The sequence below is a fragment of the Neolamprologus brichardi genome, chromosome 15 (assembly GCF_056152115.1).
Source record: "Neolamprologus brichardi isolate AB-2024 chromosome 15, ASM5615211v1, whole genome shotgun sequence".
Classification (NCBI taxonomy): domain Eukaryota; kingdom Metazoa; phylum Chordata; class Actinopteri; order Cichliformes; family Cichlidae; genus Neolamprologus; species Neolamprologus brichardi.
This window is the reverse complement of record NC_142118.1, coordinates 24,501,890-24,524,168: the sequence shown is the minus strand read 5'-3', so window position 1 is coordinate 24,524,168 and position 22,279 is coordinate 24,501,890. Positions and strand designations below refer to the sequence as shown.

General features: G+C 44.4%; 1 protein-coding gene across 1 annotated transcript; it reads right to left on the bottom strand.

The window, feature by feature from the left end:
* Nucleotides 1-3,059: 3,059 nt before the first annotated feature.
* tiam2b (TIAM Rac1 associated GEF 2b) lies at nucleotides 3,060-21,505 on the bottom strand. Its single transcript, XM_035908969.2, has 22 exons — nucleotides 20,384-21,505; nucleotides 18,161-18,629; nucleotides 17,366-17,544; nucleotides 16,034-16,258; nucleotides 15,101-15,286; nucleotides 14,857-15,000; nucleotides 12,235-12,300; nucleotides 11,969-12,047; nucleotides 11,749-11,838; nucleotides 11,290-11,514; nucleotides 10,964-11,058; nucleotides 8,649-8,837; nucleotides 7,903-7,971; nucleotides 7,695-7,820; nucleotides 7,018-7,126; nucleotides 6,758-6,937; nucleotides 6,544-6,662; nucleotides 6,348-6,456; nucleotides 6,205-6,263; nucleotides 5,363-5,453; nucleotides 5,177-5,264; nucleotides 3,060-5,072 (listed from the first exon to the last, which is right to left on the bottom strand). Exons 1-22 carry the CDS (start codon nucleotides 21,503-21,505, stop codon nucleotides 4,526-4,528), a joined length of 4,566 nt encoding a protein of 1,521 aa, XP_035764862.2. The 3' UTR covers nucleotides 3,060-4,525.
* Nucleotides 21,506-22,279: the final 774 nt, after the last annotated feature.

The window sequence follows — 22,279 nt, the reverse complement described above, 5'->3', positions numbered from 1 at the left end:
GTCACAGTGATAATAGTTTGGAGCTGAATCAAACCATCTGGCAGAAACAACCCCCCCCCCCCCCCCCCCCCCCCCACCCTTCCAGGCTCCATCAGCCATCAGTCAGCAACCAGAGGGGGATATAAATGAAGTGCTTTATCTATGCTCAACACACACAGCCTGAGAGTGTGTGTGAGCGTGTGTGAGTGTGTACGTGTATTAATATCTTTGTGGAGACCAAAAATTAGAAGTTTACTGTACTTGTGGGAACCAACAGACCTCATGGGGACCAAAATCCTGAAGGCATATTTGACACTCAAAATGTGGTTTAATGTCAAGGTTACAGTCAGGTTATGGTCAGGTTTAGGCTGAGGGTTAGGGTTAAGCATTCATTTTTTATGGTTAGTTAGCGGCTGGGGAAAGCATTATTTCGTGACGTAATAATATGGCTAAACTTTTAATTGTTATTCTCTTTTGTTTTTTCAGTTTTTAACTGTATTTTTATTTATTTGTCTTATTTATCGTAGGATAGCTGTCCAGCACTTTATTTGAAAGCACTTTATAAATAAAGTTATTATTATTGTTATTATTATTTCAATTAGATGTCCTGACAAGGATATAAAAACACGACTCTCTCTCTCGCTCTCTCTCTCTCTCCCTCTGTGTGTGTGTGTGTTACACTGACCTTCATCATGATTTTTTAAAAATTATTAAACTAGCTTCATTTCAGTTTAATTAGAAATGCTCTGCTTTAAAGTCAGCCTAAACATGCTAATAGATGTTTTTTCTTCCATGTCACAGTAGTTCTGTGTTGTTGGTGAAATATCAGTAAATATTTATCCCAAAGCAAAATTAATGGTATTACAGGAAGTTAAACATTTAAGTCAAAGACAGATAGCTTAAATAAGTAGAAATTATAAGGCTGATGTAGATTTTTTGGCTCACAAGATTTGAAGATTTTCTGGGTCAATAATTAATATCTTGATGGTTAAACTGTCTGAAGCATTATGAAAATGTTTTCTGGTTCTTTTCTTTTTCTGGCATCTCTTTTCCAGTTCAGCAAACATGGTGCACGATGGCTGTAAACCCTTCATCCACCCCGACCTCCTCCTACCTCCTCTTATTGATTCAATCAATAAAACGTCTCAACCTCATCTCACTAGAGATTACTCTGCACATAACTGTAGTTATTGTGAAGGCTATTTTAACCCCTGAATGCAAAGATACGGGGCAAGTGAAACTGATGCAGGATTCACAGACAGAAAATCACAGATTTATTTTTTATGCAGAAAGGTGAAGAAAACAAAAGCAAAAACAGTCACTGAGAAAATACACTGACAGAGGACACAACAAAGACCAGATGCAGGAGATGTATATAGATGCAGAAAGTATATAGACACGAGAACATTAGGACAGAGTAGACACCCCTGGGAGCACAGTTGAACACGATGTACCTAGAAGGGCATAAAAGGATGAAACACAGAGTGACGATCGCAGGAAAGAGATGAATACCAGGACTAAAGACATAGCCAAGACAGGAAAACCACAAAAACACAGAGACCAGAACGACACGGGGACAAAACTGGGGAGACGAAAAGGGTAACAAAGCACGGGGATGAGACTGGGACAGGCTGGACACGAAAAGGGAATCAAACAAGATCCAAGGAATAGAAATATAAAAAGCTCAGAGGGACTAGGGAACACTACACTCAGGACTAACACAGAGCTGTATGTAAAAATGTCTCAAATTCAAGGGAACAAATACAGAGCCCTCCCACCAGCAGCAGTTTCTTGCAGCTTCTGACATCGAAGTGTTCAAGCTTTCCGAATGGATGGTGAGAGTTTAAGCTAAAACCCTGTGAGTTCCTGTCCTGTATATGTGTGTTTAAATGTCCTGCCGCTCACACTGACTATGAAAGCAGAGAGTGAAGATAAAAACTCCAGGGCTTCATCAAGCCCCTGGCTCTTTCGGGGTCTCTGCAGGTCTTCAGAGGTTCCTCAGTCGGGATTAAAAGTCTTAAATGTAATTAATAGAAGCCTGACTCTGTCTCTGTGCTGCAGATGGAAACATCAGGTCTAAATGTTCCTGCCGATGTTCTTTGCCTGACATGACAGCTGGATGTGTGTTGGAGGATTTTTTTATATTACTGATAAAAAAATAATAACAATCATAGGATTATATGATAAATACAAGAGTTCATACAAAGGACAGGGAGCGCTGCGTGCGTTCAGCTGCACAGTCTCTCCTCTTTTACTGGTAGGACTGCTTTTACTCTAGATACTACAAAGTTGTGCATATATATATTTATCACACTATATTTCTGAATAAACAGGTTGTTTTAAAGAGCTCTCTGATTTCAAGTGTTGGACTGAAACAGAATGCCACCACCACTACAACTTATCTCCCTCTTAGATAGTCGATACCCAGCTAGTGATGAACTTTATGGGGAGCGACTCAAGAGACGTCCAATAAGAGTGAAAAACACTGTTGATTGACATATGACCTGTGAATAAACACGTTAGAAGTTTACCTAGGCACACACACCTCACATGACCAGCTTTCAGCTCCTCAGTGACCATTAACAGGTGAACTGAGCGATGAGTGTTTAAAGCCTTCAAAGGTCTGAAATGATGTCATTTGGTGAGACAAGCTGAGATGTTCAGTCTCCAAATAGATGCAGAGTTTTTAAAAACCTGTAAATTTAAGATAAATATGCCAATTTTGTGTTTCTTTGAGAGCTGTGCTGATAAATGAATATGCTTTAAAGGCTTTTCTTCCTCCTCTCTACAGCGGTTACTCTGGCAACAAGAGCTGAAGAGACAACCCACACCATACACACACACTCAGTTTTTACCTTCACTGCTTTTTAAATTTTAATTTATCGATCCAAAAGTGAGCTGAGCGTCCTGTTCCCCTGAAGGTGAAGTCAGACTGAAATGAGTGAAAGGAGGAAATCTGAGTATCATCACAGGAAATGATAATGTTTATGAAAGAAACACGACTTCAGCCAGGTTTCAGCTGGTCACTAGGCCTTGAAGTTTTCTGTTCAGAGACTGAATAAACAGCAATAGGAGGAGCATTTCAGGTCAAAAATCTTTAATTAAATATTTTTTTCATTTATTTGCCTTGAACAAATATTTAAGAAAATAAATTACCAAATACTTTAACATTTTAGAAAATATAAAACACAAATATAAAATAAAAACACTGGTGTCTCTCTAGTGCTTGGTCAACAAAACATTACAAATATATAAATATAAAAACTTGACTGAAAGCTTTGATCCAGCAGCTCCAGATTTTTCCAGAAACGGCTTTTGTCAAGAAAGTTTCTCTGTTAGACAGAAAACTTCAAAATGAGTGCTGCACACAAGAATATTTACAACACAAGAGTTTGACAGCTGTCGCCGAGTTCAGGCAGCAAGTCCAACATTCGGTTCGGTCCATCAGCAAACAAGATGAAACTGAGCTGGTTGGACCCTTCAAAGAGATGCTTGGTTAAGTGAAAAGAACTGAACACCATGTTCTCTCGAGGAATTTTTAAAAAGAACACTCCAGTTTCTGGAAATTTTTGTGAGGTCTGTAGTTTGTCTCTGAGACAAATGATTCTGTTTGTTCTTTGAGGTTTGTGAGGTTTGTGAGCTGTGTTAGCGAGATGCCTGAGATGGGTCTACAGTTTCACATCAGAGCCTCTGTGAGAGAAAAAAGATTGCGAATAAAGTTGAAAGATTTGGTATAAATTTACATTTTAAAAGACAAATTATTATAAACTCGTGTAAAGAAAAAGACACTTTTCAGGCTGAATTTCATGTAGTTTGATGATAAAATTGTTTTTAGAGAAAGTTATATTTAAAGATGTTGATGGAATAAAGTTTTACTGTGAGGGCACCATAAACTTATCATTTTAAAGCTGAAGTAATTTATGTAAAGAAAACGTAAAATTAAAAAAAAAAAATCAGAAAGAAAAAAAAACACTAAAAAAAAATTGAAATGAAAAAACTAAAAATTGCTTGCCAAATGTTTTTTTTTTGTTGCATAAATAACGGTAAGGTTAACGGTTAACAGGTAATGATATTGATATTTAAAAAATAAAGGTGCACTTTTGTGGAAAGAGGTCACATTTCTGAGAGATCAACCTGTAATTTTATGAGAATAAAATATTATTTTTAAATACAAACAAATCACATTTCTTTTCGAGAAAGAACTTGCATAAACTGATGTTTCACAGTGACACACGTTTTCTTTAAATTTACATTTTTCTTGGACTTTATTGTCAGACTCTTTTCTCTCACTTTCCGGTGACGTTCGACTGCTGTTTATTTTTGTTACCATTAAATCACTGGTGAGCTTTTAATGCTGAATCAGAGAGATCAGTAAAAAAAATCCCAGATTGGCTGATATGACTTCCTCTTGTAGCGTAGGTCAGCGTGGACCTCCATGTTCAGGTCTGCGGAGCAGGTGTGATAAACTTCCAGCTCAATCATCTGGATTTATTTAGACTCCCCGCATTATGACCATCCTCCTTGTGTTAGCATGTTAGCTTTGTCCCTACACTGCGGGCATGGCGGCGGTCGTCTGTAACCCCAGCAGGGGGTCATAGAAGCAGTCTTCGTTGATCATGGAGGTCATGCTCTGAACGCTGAAGTCTCTCTCCAGCAGGTTGCTGAGGTCCTGCAGATCTCCAGGACTTCGCCGTAAGCTAGAGCTCCGCTTATTTTTCTCCTCCTCACTTATAGATGTCCCTCTTTGCTCCACCTCCTCCTCTCTGAAGTTGAGCCTCTGTAGCTGGGCCTCCAGTTCGCTAGTCAGGGAGCAGAGTCTGCCTCTCATCCCTGCAGCGGCACTGGAGCTGGAGGCGTGGCTCGGCAGCAGAGGCTCTGAGCACGTGTCGCCCAGGACGCCATCAGACCTGCAGCTCTCCTGCAGCTGGTGAGGAATTGTCTTCTGGGTGTCAGAGCAGCGCTGCTGCCTCCTCCTCCAGGAGGCGCTTCTCTCAGCCGTAGACAGCCTGCTCCTCCTCAGGGATCCCACAGGAGCTCGGTCTCTGAGGAGCAAGCGCAAGGCTCGTAGCACGCTGGCCTTTGTCTCCAAACCGCTGAAATACAAACACAAAGCTGAAGCTTAACATCATCATGCACAGAGTCGAGAAAATCCATTGTGACGGAGAACCACCACAGGAACTTGATTGGCTGTCCGTACCTGCTGCACAGCTGGAACACCGTCTCTGGTCGTCCCTCCACTTCAGACCGACTGTGAACCAGCTCCCACACACATGGGTCCTCAGAACCTACACACACAGCACAGTGAGCTCAGACCATCACAGCGCCTCCTGCTGGAGAGCTGCTGCACCAGCAGTAACAAACCTCACTCTGATTGGTCACTCACCTGTGATGTTAGCCGGTCTGACCTGGACCGCTGAAACTGGGATTAACCAGCGGAATCTGAAGGGGTCAAGGTCAGCTGATCGGGACGAGGTCTGTGAGAAAAAAAAACATAAAAACTGACAACAAGAACAGGTGGAGGTGTTTTTTTCTTTTATTCAGTGACATCATGTTGATGTGTTTACAGCTGAGGAGCCAATCAAGGACAAGGATTACATTTGTAAAGACAAAGAAGCAGATCATCTCTCCAGAACCAGGTTAAAGTTTTTCTGAGATGATCTTTAAAGGAATTAATAGAAACCAGCAGTTGTATGGAAGCCCATTACTGCCAATACAGGAAAAAACAGATTAAGCCAAATTGATTTTTATTGATATTTGACTTAAAAACTAGACATTTTTGGCCTCCATCTTTCTTTTAAAACCTCACAGTGTTTAGATTTATTTAAATGTGATGTTATCTCCCATATATTTGGTTTTACTTTATTAAAAAATGAAAAGAACAACAATATTATAGCTGAAAAGGAAATTTTAAGTGATTTCATTTATGGGATTCTTTGTTATGATCATTATTTTGATATTATTTTGATATTTTTAAATATTCTTTAACACATATTGTTTTACTTTTTAATTGACAGATTTGACTAATGTTCACTCAAAACTTTAATTTTTCTGACATTTTGATTTCCCTTACTTTTTGACCAAGGAATTTGCATTTTTAATATCATTTTTTTAACACTTTGTTAAATTTTTTTGTCACTGTATTTTTTTTGTTTACGTTGGCATAAATAGACATACAAATCTGTTCAGTTATACAAACTAGGAGATGAAGAGTAGACATGCACTCACCATCTTCTTCTTCAGTTTGCTGTTCTCACGGTAAACCAGGATGACGGCTCGTTTGAACACTGAGGACAAAGACAGACTTGTGTTATTCTCCATCAGTTATCACCTGTGCAAGTAAAGAAGTGTGAAGAAAAGACTTCACCCACCAAACAGCGTCAGCTCTGGTTCCTTCCTCAAGCGACCCAGAGAGGGCAGTGGGTTCAACCAGACCACCGACGAGTGGACCAGAAACTCCCCCATCGAGATCTCCGTCACCTGAGGGTGGAGGAAAAAAAAACCCTTCAGGGTACGTGATGCACACAGGTGACGCTCAAGTGTGTGTGTGTGTGTCATTGTGTTTACCTGTTTGTCGGCTCCGCTCTGCTCTGCTGCCAGCTGGTCAAACACGCAGCCGTAATCCTCATAGATCTTCTGCATCTCGTTGATGTGACTCGCCACCTTTTCCATTGCTCGCAGCGCCTCTGAGTGGATGACAGTGGAAGTGCAGCTGTTCACAAAACATGTTTAAATACAATACTGTGAGGTCTGTTACCTGTCAGGTGTATGTTTGGGTTACCTGTCAGGTGTGTGTGCTCGGGGCTTTCTGCATCTGTCAAGGACACGAGCTCTCGGAGCAGCAGCGGATACTTCAGGACTCTCTGAACAGGTTTGATCAGGTATGATTCCAGGGAAGACGAGTGCTGATTGGTCGGATTTCTGGCCTCCAGGAACTGTTTGAAGGCTGCGTCTGTTTTGGCTGCGTCACAGGTGGTCAGGGTTAAAGGTTAAATGGAGTGCTGCTTAAATGAGTTTAAAGTGCTCAGACTGTGTTTTCACCTCTTTCCAGAACTTTCTGGACTTTGATGTGATTCGCACAGAAGCCACTGTAGAGCTTGAAGTGATCGGCATAGTACAGAAATGATCCACCCAATGGGAAGAGGAGTTTCTGATGGAAACACAAATGAGGTGTGAAGAAACTAAACCCATCGAACAAGCGAATAAAAACTTTTGTTCATTAAAATATGGAAATTCTGTTTAACCGCATTTAAAATATTGAAACATTTAAAAAGGAGAAATATGTTAACAGCTTAAAATAAATAAAATAGAGTTAATAAATGAATAAAATGTACAAAAAAAATAAAAAGAAGATAAACTGTGAAAAGACAAAATATCCCAAAAAATATATACTATGTATAAAATGTAATTAAATAAATTATTAAAAAATAACTAAAAGAAAAAAAAAGAAAAAAAACAAAGTAAAAAATAAAATAACAATAATAATAATGGACCCGAAATGGAGTAAATAAAAAATATATCAGTTTTAACAATTGGAAAAAAAAATGCATAAAAGTAAAACATCACAGGGCCCAAATAAGCTCACCAAATAAGCTCACTGGAGCTTAAATAAATAAAACAATAAAACTTGCATGCATGCACAACTAAAACAAAAAGAATAAAATAAAAAAATAAATGAAGGAAATAAAATCTGTCTGAACCAGCTGATGGACCTTCACCTTGAACTGCTCGGGGGTTTCCAGGTTGCTGAAGTTCGGACAGGCGGCGATTCTCTCCTCCAGCGTTTGGAGAAAAACTCTCTGAAAGTCCAACATCTCTGGCAGACTGCCGAACAGCGCCTCCATCTGACAGAGAGACACACTGCGGTCAGAGTCACAACCACAACCTTCACTTCACAACCGTCATTTACTGTCGGCTCGTTTTTACCTCGTCTTTACTGAGGAACGTCTCCTTCTGCAGGGGGGTCAGGTAGATGTCGAACAGACAGACGAGATCCTGAAACAGAACCAAAAAAAAATGTTCCGATATTAATCAAAGTCTAATTTCTTTTTTCAAATTTAATTATCGGCTCTAATCAAATAGTAAGATCTTTCCAGCAGTTTTAAACACACAGGTTTGAAGATATAAAGATGTTTAAGCATAAACTCTAATTAAGACAAAAATATTAATATAGCAGATTCTTTTAATATTTGTAAGGGACCCATTTTATACAACCATTTAAAACTAAAACTGTACAAATTGTGTGTAAAATCATAAGTATAGATTTCTTTATCACTTTAACATAAAAAATAGTTTCTGTTTTATTTTATTCTATAAATAAACTGATAAAAAAACTGGAGTTTCACACAGTTTTTTCTACTCCTGGTTTAGTATGATGTCACAGAGAGGGGAAATCCCCAAAATGGTAATATCAGGGGCAGCCAATCAGAAGAAATCTAGACGTAAGTGGGAGGAGCTAAAACAGCATGTTTCAGACAAAGGATAGGGTAAAGGGTTGAAGGACCAGAATAAGATAAGGAAGGATTATTTTGAACTGAATCATGCAAAGCTACTCTTGTAGAGACAAAGAATAAAAACATGGAGCTGAAAATGAGTCAAAACGCGTCCATTAACAAATCAGATGTACTAGCAGTAGTACCACAGTAGTACTACTGTTGCTGTTGTATTCTGACCTTGACGTAGGACTTCTCAGTGTCGACCAGCTCTTGGATGACCTTACGCAGACGCTGACACACGCTTAGGTGGGTGGGGCTCACCGGCTGCAGGCTGACCTCTCTGCCGTATGGGTTTTTGGGGTTGTCGCCATCTCCTGTCTGGCCTTCTGGAAAGGTCTGGTAAAGCGAGTAGACCCGGTCTAAGTTCTGGGAGGGAAACACAGGAACCAAAGCTCAATGAAATCATTCAGGACAACACCACTGTTCATGTGCTTGACAATAAAGAGGAAAAATCAGAAAACAGACCCCACCCCCCCAGTCCTATTATAGCTGGGGTATTCTTCAGCTCCCACATGACCATGAATTAGATAAGCAGAAGAAGATGGATGGATCCCAGGTGGAAGTCCAGTAACTGATTTTTGTTCCACTCACACTCAAACTTGAGTGACAAACCGGAGAGAACTGTGGCTCTGAGTCAGGAGAACGAGGATCAGTGCGGCAGGAGGTTAATCTCTCTGCTGGATTTTGGGGAGGTCTGGGAAGCCGCTGAGCCAGAGATGAGGTTAAACACACAAACACCAAAATCCAGACAGACAAACACAAACCTGTTCCCAGTCTCAGCGCCGCTGCTGCTGCTATAACCCTGACTGAGGACAAGCTGCTAACCAACTGGCTGCCTCATCCGTCATCATAATCTGGGCTGCCGGCCTCTAACGCAGCGCCGACAGCCTGATGAATTCTGAGCTCCAATGCGCTCACCCTGAAGCTGCAGAGCTTTTGATAAGTGGTGAGGAAGCTTCGCTGCACTTTAAAATCAAGGAAGGAGGAGCGCCCTGAGATCTGAACATGTGGGGAAAAGACTGCCCAGACATGTTCAATTCAACTGTTCAAGGAGGTGAGGAGCAGTTTCGATGAAGAACTAAAGACCCACCTCCAGGTTTCAGCAGAGCAGATAACAAACTGGAAGATGATCAAACACTGGATATTAATGTGCACAAAAGTGCATCAAAGGCCTAAACAGCAGCAACTGGTGCTTGTTTGGAGTCGAGTTGAAAGAAACCAACGAGTCTTTGGATGGTCGAGAGTGCAGGATTGAAACTTTGACTCCAAAAACACTGAAGATGAAGATCTTTAGGTTAGCGCGATCACAGCGTGACAGTTTTATTAACGCAAACAATCAATTAGTTCATGAAGAATCAAAAGATGCTGTGTAAACAGAAGAACCTTTTAACAGCTTCACTTTTGAGCTCCAGGACTTGTTTTTATCTTAATTTTTAAATCAATTAATTATCGCTGCTTTTTCAGGGTGATTGTATTTGATTTTATCTCACTAATTGGAATATTAGTCTCAAATATTTGTGTGTTTCAGGGTCTTGATGTTTCAACAAGAGGTTTCCCGCTCCTCCAGGAGGATCCTCGTCAGTCCTAAGGTATCTAAACTGTTTCACGAAGGAGCAGCTGTTTGACTCTGAGCCGCCCTGGGACATCTGAGGCTGGGATTACTGTCCTGTGCTGACATTCTCTCAGGTGGTGACTTGTTCCTATTGTCCTACTTTCTGTCTGAGCAGGTACAACATAGTCCCGTGGGTGTCTGTACACGTAACGCTGTGATAGTGGCATATACAACCGTCTCACACTGAGAAAATCTAAAGCACAGAAAACACTTGTGATCATTTCCTCTACACCAAGTTTCAGCTCTACACCAACCAGCAGCCCATTTACCAGCAGGACGACGCCGTCAGCGGGACGCCAACAGCCCAGGCAGCTTGCCACCTTGTCCAGGAGCCTCAGCAGCCGCTCCAGGAGCCCCACCCCGGGGAACACTTCCCCTCCATCCTCCTCCTCTTCCTCCAGAGTCTCCCAGTCCTCCTCCATCGGCAGTACCCAGCACAGAGCACCCATGACGAAGGAGTGAAACAACGACGAAGAGGATCAGTTGGGGTCGGAGGTCACCTGATACTCCTGCCGCCGTCGTCAGAAATGAAGAGGCGGTCACAAACAACACCTACAAGTTGTGTTTCTCCAGGGAAAAACGGTAATCCCTCAGCTCTGACTTTACAAACACTCCTGACTGTGTAAGCTGGATTATCAGGTTGACCAAAGGTCATGTGCACAGAGGTGGGGGGTGGAGCTCCAGGAGGCACAGGAGGATTTCTGCAGGTAAGTCTGAGCTGCCTTCTTTGGAAACCAATCACATCCTCATAAGACTTCTTGATTTCATATGACGGGGTTATTGGCGATCAAAGCAAAACACAAGCGGCTTGGTCATAAATAACATACAACCATTTAAATAAAATCCAGATGTTCTCAGACTGTCACAGACTGAAGCTCACCTCCTCTGAGGGCTTGGTGTCCTGAGGTATCCTCGCAGAAGTGTCATCGAAAACGGGAGGCAGGACGCTGTCTGCATCTGTGATGACAGAGGAATCTGTGAGATGAAGAAGAAATGTGATCTGTGATCTTTACAGGAGAACTCCTGCTGCTTTAACTGGCCTTTACAATAAAAGCCTTTGATTCTGGTTTCTGTAAATGAATCTGATCAATAAAACAGCTGTGACTAAAATGGTTGAGTTTATATTTAAAACTGGAAATCGGTTTGATATAAATGTGAAATGTGTTTGAACATTATGATGCTGTTACCAGAGCGTCTCTGCTGTACCTGTGATCCAGGTGTGGATGTTCGTGGCCGGTGGTTGGCGGCCGGGGTGGAAGGGGTCAGCGTGGTCGGGCCAGAGGTCGGCAGGCTCTTCGGCCTCAAGTGACTCATCCCTCCTCAGCAGCAGCTGCAGCTTCTGATGTCTGAAGAGACTCTGCAGGAGGTCCAGGTCCAGTCCAGACACAGGAGCGCCGTTAACAGCCAGGACCTCGTCTCCGGCCCTGAGGCCTGATTGGAAACAAAAAAATTAAACTCCATCTTTTAAAGTTTGTTAAAGCTTCAAATTTTTTTTAAATCCTAAACACAGACAGGGTTTTTCCCATTCTGGAGGTGTAGCGCTGCACAGATGACAGCCTGATAGCGGAGCCTCGAGCGCCCCCTGCTGGACATCTTCAAAACCTCAACCTGTCAGAAACGCAGGGTCTCCCTCAAAATAAAACCTGAAACCGTTCTCTGTTTTACCGTCTCTGGATGAAAGTCCCAGCGGGTCCACCTCGCTGACGAAGACATGACTTTTTCCCGCTCCGTCCACGTGACCCGTCACCGCAAAACCTGCAGATTCACAGAAGAAGAAGCGCATCACACACAGGTGAATATGCTTATTATTTATCCTCTCAGAACACAAACCAGTCATGTTTTTATACGAATTTTATTTATTCAGTGATGAGTTTTTCTTTCTCACCGAAGTCTTTGTGGCCGTCAGGTCGACAGATGTTCAGAGTAAAAACACCAACAGCTGGAAGCTGCTGCTCATCACGCAACTGAAAACGCACACAGGAGAGTGAACCGGGAGAATGACCTCGCAGGAATCATGTGAATACAAATCCAGTAATTATCATCGTATTTCAGTCTGCAGTCATCCAAATAACATACAAAATAATATCTGTTAGGAGTTCTGCCCGCAGAAGAAAAATTAAAGAGAAGTTGTAGGTAAGTCAGTGAACACACCTGCAGATCTGCACTATGACCGGCAGGGGGCGCTGCCACCATCTGTTTGGGAGCGCAGTCCACATTCTGCAGAAGAAACACAGAGGAAGAATTTTACTTTAAATTAAACTTTTAACTCATCAGCACAGGTTTTAAAGGACTGAACGACCTACGAGGTTTACCTTCAGTTATTATAACCAATTAGCTTCTATAAGATCTGATCAGTAAAATCATCAATGCATTTGATAAAAACAAATAAACTGAAGCTTTAAAGGCAGAAAACTATAAAATCATTAAACTAATAGGCAGGGGATTCTTAAAATTCAGACTTTCTCCACAGGATTTAAAGCGACGAGGTGGACTGGAAAATAAGGAAAGCCTGTGAAGAATCCGGAGCTCTGATTGGCTGAAAAGATCACAGGAGATGAAATATGGAGACAAAAGGGTAAAGAGGAACAGTGGGATACAGAGGAGACACAGGGGGGTGAAGGAGGTTAAAAGGGGAGCAGAAGAAAGAAGGTGGAGCTCATGTGACAACAGGAGGTGGGGTTTGGTGGGGAGGTCATGTGGAGAGGAGGTGTGGGAGTCATCTCCTGCCTCCTGTGAAGGATTAACTCTCAGGAACAAAGAAATCCTGGCAGAATAAAACAGCCTGGAAGCTTTTAATTCTCAATCACCTCCTCCTCTTCAGAAGGTTGCCCTCAAAAAGCTGTGCAGTTAAACAAACTGTCCTCCTCCTCTTTCTCCCACCTCCTCCTCCTTTTCCTCCTCGGCGAGTTTGATGGGTGACAATTTTGAACACAAGTATCAGTGTCACATCATCTTCCAGCTTTTCCGGATTGAGTCGTTTTCTCTAAACGATAACCTGTTTCATATTTGCTTAATCAGCAAAAGATCAGTGACTCCTGCTTCAGAGTCGCTCACATCCACCCGAGTGTTTCCTGACGGTGCTTCAAAGGAGCGACGCGACTTCTGTACACGTCATGATCTTTAACCAGTGAGCTGCTTTCTACAAAGTCCACATAATGTACTGCTGTAGTCAAACAAACACACACACACATACACAGTCATGACTAAAGACCAACTAAAAATACTCCCCCCTATATTTAAACGTAATTAAAAATGATAAAAGACTTGGGATGTTTATTTCTGTCCTGCATCAAAACCTAAATTAGCCCCAGGGAATCATGGGAAAAAATGAGCAGGTTGAGCTGTGCTGAAATTACAGGTTTGTGAAGCCGCCATCAGCCTGCCTGGAGTCTGGGACCACCGACTGACACTGAACACATTGGCATCATCATCATCATGGACTCACATGCCTTTCCTCGACACCACCTTAAAACATCCACAGCAGTCGTGAGTGTGGTCTGAGTCGACGGTTGGACACAGGAAACACTCGTCAGTACAAAAACTTCTGTTTTCTGGAAGGAATCAAGGATTTTACAGTAATGACCCCCACCCCCCAACATGGCAGTGAAGTGGAGGCGGCGAGTTCCGGTAAGTGTATATCTCCTGCAGAGTTGACACAGCGAGCAGCAATCAGCTCCACATGTCCTCTAGTGGAGCTGCTCCGCCCGGAAACCACAGCCTGCAGCATCAGATCTGATCTGAAAGCAGAACTGGAATGGAGATCCAGCTGCACACAAACATGCTGCAGGTCTGTCTGACCACAAGTGCTCAGCACAAAGAACAAGCTGCCACAGGCTTGACTACGAACACCTCCCTCAAGCCTGAAGACGTCTCTGACCACAGAAAGACCTTTCTGTGTTACCGTCTGCTGGGCTTCCACACACAACAAGTAGAGGTGCAGCAGCTCAGAAGGCTTTATTACGCCCTACATTCATTATATTTCGAAGAAAAATGAATTATGGTAATAAAAAGTTGCTGGAAATAAATCATTCTGACTTTCAAGAGCAGGACAGTATACAAAAAGCCCCCTGAGCTCTCTGATTGGTCAGTTTTGTGTAAGATGAAATAAACAGCTGACTGATTAGGCATTCAGCTCGAAGCAGGACTCTCAGTCGAACAAAGGCAGCATGTGGCTAGAATTCCCCTCACCAAGGTATCCACAGATGTTTGGCTTAGAGCGGGAGTTACTGCTTGGAAGCATCCTGCGCAGTTCCTTGCTCAAGGGCAGGAGGGAGCAGGTAACGTGCTGCGATCCTGCAGATGCTGCAGCTATGAGACTATGAGGCAGTTTTTCCACTGAGCGTGTATCGGCTCAGTTGAATTGCGAGAATCCAAGCCAAAGCAAAGTGGCGCTGACAGATTTATCCTCCGGACCCTCAGAGGCCAAAAATAACCCACTGTTTATCACGAGGGGACCGTCAGGAGCCGGGCATGATGGGAACTGCAGCTGGATGATGCACTGAGGAGAGGCTAAACTTAGCCTCGTAACGACAGATGACAGCACGCTTCTTCTGGGCTGTTTTTAGAGAGCAGAGAGGAACGACGAGTTCAGCCTGAATCAGACGAGCTGGTTTTAGTCGTCCACGTGAAAAGACTTCAGAGTAGGACGTTTCTTAAACCTGTCTCTGACTCCATGTGAATATTTCACCTTTCAAACTATTTTCAGAAGGGTGCACGCTGCCTCTCACCATACTACAGCGCTGAACTGGACAAGAGAAGGGTGCAGTGTAATACCTGGTGATCCGAGTGTTTGCCACCCCTGCCGCGCCTGTTGAGATCATCCAGGACCTTCAGGGAGGACGGCAGACCCCTCCTCCGGTTTCCTCCCGAAAGAGACCGGCAGCGCCGCCTCAGTGTGGCCTCTTCTCGGCTGCACACCTGTGAGAGTCCAGAGAGGCAGATTTACTGTCTGGTTTAATTTCCTTCTTCCTTTCTTTTTTTTTTTTTTAAAAAAGGGAAGCGTCGGACCTCTACTTACCAGAGCATGGAAGGAGGACACGGAGAAGACTCCCAGGCGTCCCAGCATGCTTTTGGAGGGCCTGCTGGCCACGGCGAGGAGGCTCTTTGGGTTTGGGAGCTCGCTGCCCTGCAGGCTGGACAGGTAGCACCTGAGCCTGAACAGATCCAGGTTCAGTTTCTCCAGATTCTGCTCCCACTGCTGGATCTGAGCACACACAGGGTCACACATAAACACAGCTTCTGTATAAAAAAAATGATAATAACTCATCAGACGGCCATGAAAACCATGAAACATGGTCAGTGAGTCATGGCCAGGCGCTGAGAGAAGCCATCTTTTCTCCATTCACTCATCTGGTAAAGTGTATTTCCTGGGTGGGGCAGACTGCTGCTGCTGTCAATTCCTGCTTCAGTCTCTGTTGTGATGAAGTTATTTTGTCCCTTACTCTGTGATTATCACCCATTATCCCTCATCCCTCCATCCTGTCCTCCCTTTCATCTCCTCTCCTCCCCTCCTTCCTCTTCTCTTGCTGGACTCTCTCCAATAAATCGAGGCTCTCCTTCTCCTCCTCTGTTTGCCCTCCCCTCCCTCTCAGTAAATGTGTAATTGAATGTTGAGCAGGAAGATTAGCCTCTAATCTCAGAGTTCAAACTGCAGCGCTGGGATCAGTTTCACAGTTCAGAGGAAAGATTAGCAGGCTGCTAAATGATACGTTCTCTGTCTGCACATCGCTGTCACTGGAAATTAACAACAAGAACAAAGAAACCCACAAAACAGCCTGAAGCTAATCTGTGACACCACAACAGGGCGAGAGTCTGGTCTGATGTTCATGTGTGCTTCACTCAAAGATGGCTGTGAGGGTCATTCTAAAGCATTGCCCATATTCAGGACCGGCGTAGGTGATAATACTAACATGCTGTCTGCCCTGACTGGACCACTTCTCCCCGCACTCACCTGGCTCTCCACCGCCTTCCTGCTCTTGGGCTCCTTGATGATGGACAGCTGCAGCTCAGCCATCTTCTTCATCTTCCCATCCATGTCAATCTTGTGGAGCAGTGAGCGGCTCTGAGAGCGCAGGAGGCGCAGTGTGTCCTCCTTCCTCTGACGCTTCACCAGCAGAGAGGCACTCGCCGAGTGCATTGCCGTCACCCAGTTCTCCAGGTCAGTCTGGCTGGTGGCCTGGAGGACGAGACAAGATGGAGTCAGACAGATTTTAAGCAACAGAACAGTATTAAACTTTGAGCCTCCTGCTTTATTAACTGTGAATATTCAGCTGCTGATTGCACTTTGTTTTAACAACAAAAACCTTAAAAACAGAAACTTTTAAATGTAAATTTGCTGCTGAAAGCAGGAAGCAACACTCAGTCATCCTCTGATGGTCTGGTTTCTGCGTTTAAGCAACAGACTTAATGTCCTGATGTTAACAGCTGTTTTTGTTTACGAGGGGACGTGTGGCAGGGTTTAAAGCTCGCTCTTCATCAGGTCATCATCGTAAAGAGGAACATTTGTTGCAGTAATTAGCTGGGTGTCGTGATTCCCATTAGCAGGCTTTCAGCCTTCTCCGCTCTTCATCTTCAGCTGCTTTCAGCCCTTGACAAAACCTCCACCTCCTCCTCTGGGAGGAGGGTGATTTGCGTGTCTGCAAACTCTGCTGCATTAGTCAGAGTGACTCTGGGAATCAAGAGGAGCTCCTAAAAGTTTGAGGAGGTGATCACAGAAATAAATTATTAAATTACATGATGACATCACCTTTACCAACGAGAGTACAGGTAATAATCTGCCTCTCTTTTTATCCCCGCTGAACTCTGACATCCAGACTTTTGCTGCTCGTGTCATTCAAGATCAACTTGAAGGAACGTCAGGAGTTCATCCGGGGCCTCGACACATCTGTGCCTCCTCTTCTTTGTCGGAGTAAAAGTAAAATCTACCCTTTGTTTGTCTGCTTGCTCCTCGGTGTGGGTGGTGTGGAGCTGACATAAGAGGGGGAAATGCTCACAGTCATTACCAACAGAAAGACACGCAGAGAAAGTCCCACAGTGTGGATGTTTGTGGTGAGAAAACCAAAAGCTGGTGTGACGCCACACCCCGTTCATTCACGCTGCTCACAAATGAGCCACAGCGATGGGAAAAAAAATGGAGGCAGCAGTTGGAGGAAAGCGATCACAGAATGAAAGAATGAAGAGAAAACCTCAGAAATGTCCCAACACCACAGCTGCTTATGCTGGTGCTGCATTCAAAGATACTCCAGTAAAATCATGTTTCTCAGTGTGCTGGCGGTTCCCTCACCTGGAACAGGTACACGTCTCCATACGAGTTGCTCAGACAGAAGACATGCTCCTTCCTTGGGTGCTCAGGGACGGCCTGGACGATGCTGTCATCAGCCAGGAGAGCGTAGCGAGGAGAAAGCTCCTGGTCGGCGCTGCCGCTGCTCCTCCCGTATGTCTCGTAAAACAGCAGAGTGCAACCTGAACAGACAAAATCCATCGTTAATTCTATGTTAAATAGTTTAGTTCACAGAGATTTCTAAATTTTAGCTGTTGATGCCACAGATGGTAAAGACTTGAGTAAAATGTTTAACATGAAACAGAACACTCTTTTTTTTTTTTTTTTTTTACATTTTTTATCAAGTTTCATTTAGAAGTGCCTAAACCTTCATTCTCTCTGATGCCCAGCAGGGGGCGACTCCTCTGGTTTAAGAAGAAGTCCTAACCTTCTCTGTGCTGAGAGCAGAAGTGATAAATGTTTGTTGGTCGGTTAACAGTCAACTCAAAAACTACTTGTCAGTATTTCCTGAAACATGCTGAACCTTCCCACTGCCTAACTGGAAACATCCAGACTGGTTAGTGTAACCTGAAAGTGACACTGAGGAACCTGGAAACTCACACTGTGCCTCAGGTGCACAAAGACTCTTTTGCTGCCTTGTATGCAGCATAAGCCTGATTTCAGCTCTAGCAGAGGCACTAAAGGCATCACCAGACTTCTCCTACGCAAGTTTTCTGCCCTTCACTGAAAATAAGATCAGATCTAATCCTGAAACTTGAACTCATCTTTCTGTTTTTTGGTCCTTGCAGGCAGCCGTACCTTTCAGTGTGACCCAGTAGTGCCTCCACTTGCGGCGGGTGACCAGCTCCAGCTTTCTGTCCTTGTTAACAGTGATGAGAGGTTTGAAAGAGAGCCATCCGGCCCGCCGCACCACACCCTGCTCCTTCTCAAACAGGACGTCCAGCTGCTCCCCTCCTCCCACCTCCACATCCCCATCTATCTCTTCCTCGTCCTCCTCACCCTCGTCTCCGTCCCCCTCTGATGGCTCCGTCCTGTCAGCCGTACTGCTGCAACCCATCTCCAGCTCCTGCATGAAGTTCTCATAGATGTTCTGCCGCTGAGCATCACTGTTCTGGTTCAGACTCCTGGAGGAGCCGCAGTGGAGCGTTGGGAACTGGTTGGGGTTCAGGGAGTGAAGAGGGTCGGAGGAACACAGCGTGCTGCAGCTAACAGCCCCAGCATTCAGTCCATTGATGAAGACATCGGCTGTGTCGGTGGTGAACGGCTCCTGCAGAGAAATCAGAGAGGACTTTATTTGACTGCTGTGATTCCGTCTGCAGCCACTAGAGGCACACAGCAGCCCTCCAACACAGCGCTCAGCACCAGGCAGTATTATTCCAAACCACAATTTTCCCCTCTGTTAGCATTAACGGGGTGTGAATATGCTTCATGCTGCAGTGTCAGCGTTAAACAAACAATCCATCACTGCTCTTCAGCCAATAAGACAACCTGCTGGTTTTAGAGGGCGCGGGTTTGATGTGAGGTGACAGTGACGACATGTGGAAACTTGCTGTTTATAGACAGGCAGAGTGAGTTGGTACAGAAATGCACTGTTCTTATCAGTCAAGGCGTTAAGCTGTTTGTTCTTTAGAGAAAATCTACCACGCAGGTCTTTTATTCCTGAGATAATAGTGCACTTAAAGGATCCTGGATGTTTACTGAAGTGCTTGTCCATGCAATCACTGTATCAAACTCCCCCGTATCAAACACAGTGCTGTGATTAGCCGAGCAGAGCCAAGCCCTCATGGAAATCTAAACAAGGGGTAAATGAAACGTAAGCCCTCAGATCGGTCTGGTTCCAGGTTCCCAAACATTTCTTTCTCCAGTGTCACTATGTGATGTTTTTGTTTTGGTGCTTTCCCATGAAAAGCTCCAGGAATTTTCCAAGAGATCAAAGTTCCTCCAGCACTGCGATTTGTTTTTGATGAGCAGGATCAAAGCCCCGGAAAGACTGAACAATAAAAAGTCGACTGTGATGTATCACTAGGACATCAATCTCAGAGAGCAAAGATGGATTCTCCTGTGACTGTGACACAAAGCTGCAGAGGATTTAAGCTAGACTGATGCTTTCAAAGGGTTTCTGTTTTGTTCCTCTGGGATTAATAAAGTTCTCTGATTGTAATTAATAATCCGGCACACAGACTGCGGCACTCCAGTGAAACATTCACGCGGTGCAAAGAAAGCTTTTTGGGTTAAACATCTTAAAAACCTTGCAGACGAAACAAAGACAATGAAGAGAGCAGATAATAAAAGTTTACTCGTCAGTCCTTTCATGTTTGACGTGCATCTGGAGGAACTCAAGTGTGGGAAAACGAGTCCTCATGAGGTCACGCTGATGTAAGGGGGTTACCCAGGTTGTGGGGGGTGGGGTGTTTGGGGTTTCCAGTGTGAGGAAACTACATCAGCGTCTGATTTCATTATCCCCGTCATCATCAGCACTGAGTTAAAAAGCACGAACAACAAGCTTCACTACTCCAGCTCCCTCACTGCAGACAGGATGTGACCTCATTCTGCTGGCTGTAAACAGGAAGCCGGGCTGAGGATTAAGGAAGATATTAATTTTAAAACCAGTTTTAAGTTTCTCAGAATATATTTAAAAAATTATCTACTAATGAGTTTATAAAAACTTTTAAAGGTTTTTTTTAGACTGAGTTTACTTTGAAGACATTTTAAGATGTTCTGATGATGTTTATTGACCTTGTTTGTTCTTTCTTTCTTTCTTTCTTTTTGTTTACAGGCTGATTATGTTCAAGTGATAAAAACATATACCTCTACTTTGTCAAACACTAGAATTCAAAGATTTAAAAAAAATATTATGATTTTGTGCACTTTTATCAGGGATGTCAGTTCATGTTGAAAATCAACATTCTTAAATGTAAAAAGTCAGAAAACAAAAAATGATGTCATTTTGTCCATCATCAGCAGGTGGCGAACCACTGAGCTCCGCCCACAGCATGACTTCATCATCTTATTGTTTCTCACCTGGATCCTCCTCTTCTTCCTGCTCAGACTTCCTGTCCAGTCGCTCAGACGTCTGATTCTGCTCTTCAGGAAGTCTTTTCGGTTATTCCTGGCAGAGGCGGCGCTCGCAGACTCCACATTTCGGCAGGGCAGCGTGCAGGAAGAGTAATGCTCCTCCATATCACCGGCTGATCCCTCCTCTTTCTGTGTGACATCATCCAGCAGCGCTGCCTCCCCGGCGGGGGTCCCAGCGTCGGTGGGGAAGGCGGGCAGCGTGTTGTGACTGCTGTAAACCCCAGGAGCTGAAATCAGGCTGAAATCCGTGAGGTCCGGCTGCAGGAGCTCCGAGTCTCCAATGCCGCTGTCCTCCGTCCGGCCAGAGGAGCAGGTGTTGTAACCTGCAGTTGCGGCGGCGAACACATTAGTCTCTGTGGTGGGGAAGAGGAGGCTGGAGCTAAATCCAGGTGAGATGTCCTCACCCTGAGCGGAGAAGAAGGTGTTGTAGCCGCTGCTGCTGGTGGCAGTGGTGTAGCCGCTGCTGTTGTCCGCGTTCTGCCTGCACACAAACACGTTATCCGTCAGCTCGCTGTTCCCCCACGGCGAGTCGTACCAAGAGCCATCGGAGCTGAGCGAGCTGCCGTTGCTGGTGCGCAGTGACACCTCTGCGCCCGTGGTGGTGGTCGCTGCGGTAGTGATGGCGGGGAGCCCACTCAGACTCTCTGGCTCCACCCGAGCTTTGGTGAACTCCACCCTCATGCTGCCATCTTTGCTGAGCAGCACCTTCGGGCTGCCGCTGCTTTCCAGAGACGCCCGCTCACCCCCCCCAAACTGACCACGCTCCCCCCTGCAGAGCCTCTGGGGAGACCCTCCTCTCAGCTTGGCGCCTCCTCGGGCCGCTTTAGGGGCTGGTTCGTAACGCCATGAGGTGTAGGGTGAGCTGGCCATTGGGTGGTTCAGGTAGCTTTTCCCTCGGCTCCTGCAGCCTCCCTGGCTGCTCCTCCACCAGCTGCGAGCTGATGTCACCTCCTCCCTCCTGGAGGAAAACCTGAAGGAGCAGGAGGGCTTGGCAGGAGAGACAAAGCTGCTGTGGCTGTCCGCGTTTCCCATGATGACCTGGAAGAGAATGGAGGACGATGACATCATCAGACAAAAACGAGTGACACAACAGCAAGGAAACACACACACATAGACACACACACACACACAGCATGTATTAAAGCAACAAAGATTTCTACACACAATACTACATTAAATACTACAGTCAGTACTAAAATACTACATCAAATACTATGGGCAGTATTATAATCAGTCCCACTGAAAGCCAAAGATGAGTTAAAGACTCAGTGACCCCACGTTTGTGGACACACATTAAACATTCACTCATTTACTGCAGTCCATTCTCAAACACACAAAATAATTGAAGCATCTAAACTTCCTTCTTCCTTATCACAGCAATATTACCCAGATGTCACATATTTATTTTCTGGTAGATTTGCAGATGATATTTGTAAGACAGCCGTCCAGCTGCAGTTCCTCTGGTGGCCACTTGAGGCCGGCTTCAGCCATGAGTCAGTGCCCTCCCATGCTAAAAGCCTGTGGACAGCTCGCTGTATTAGCATGAGCCGATAACGGAGCTCATCTAAATACGGTCAAACCAGCTCTACAAACAAGTGTTGAGGCTTTAAAATGCAAATTTCAAACCATCAGAAGACGACGATTGCTCAAACACACGCACAGAAATGATCTCTGCACAGTTTCTCAATCAATGCGACATCCTGAAGACCTTCAGTAAACCAGCTGGATGTATACTCACTGCTGTTTGCTGATGTTAAGTCACATGACCGGTTCCTTTATCACCCTCAAAGACCTTTAAAACTGTGATCTGACTGAACACCAAACATACGATGGAGCTTCATC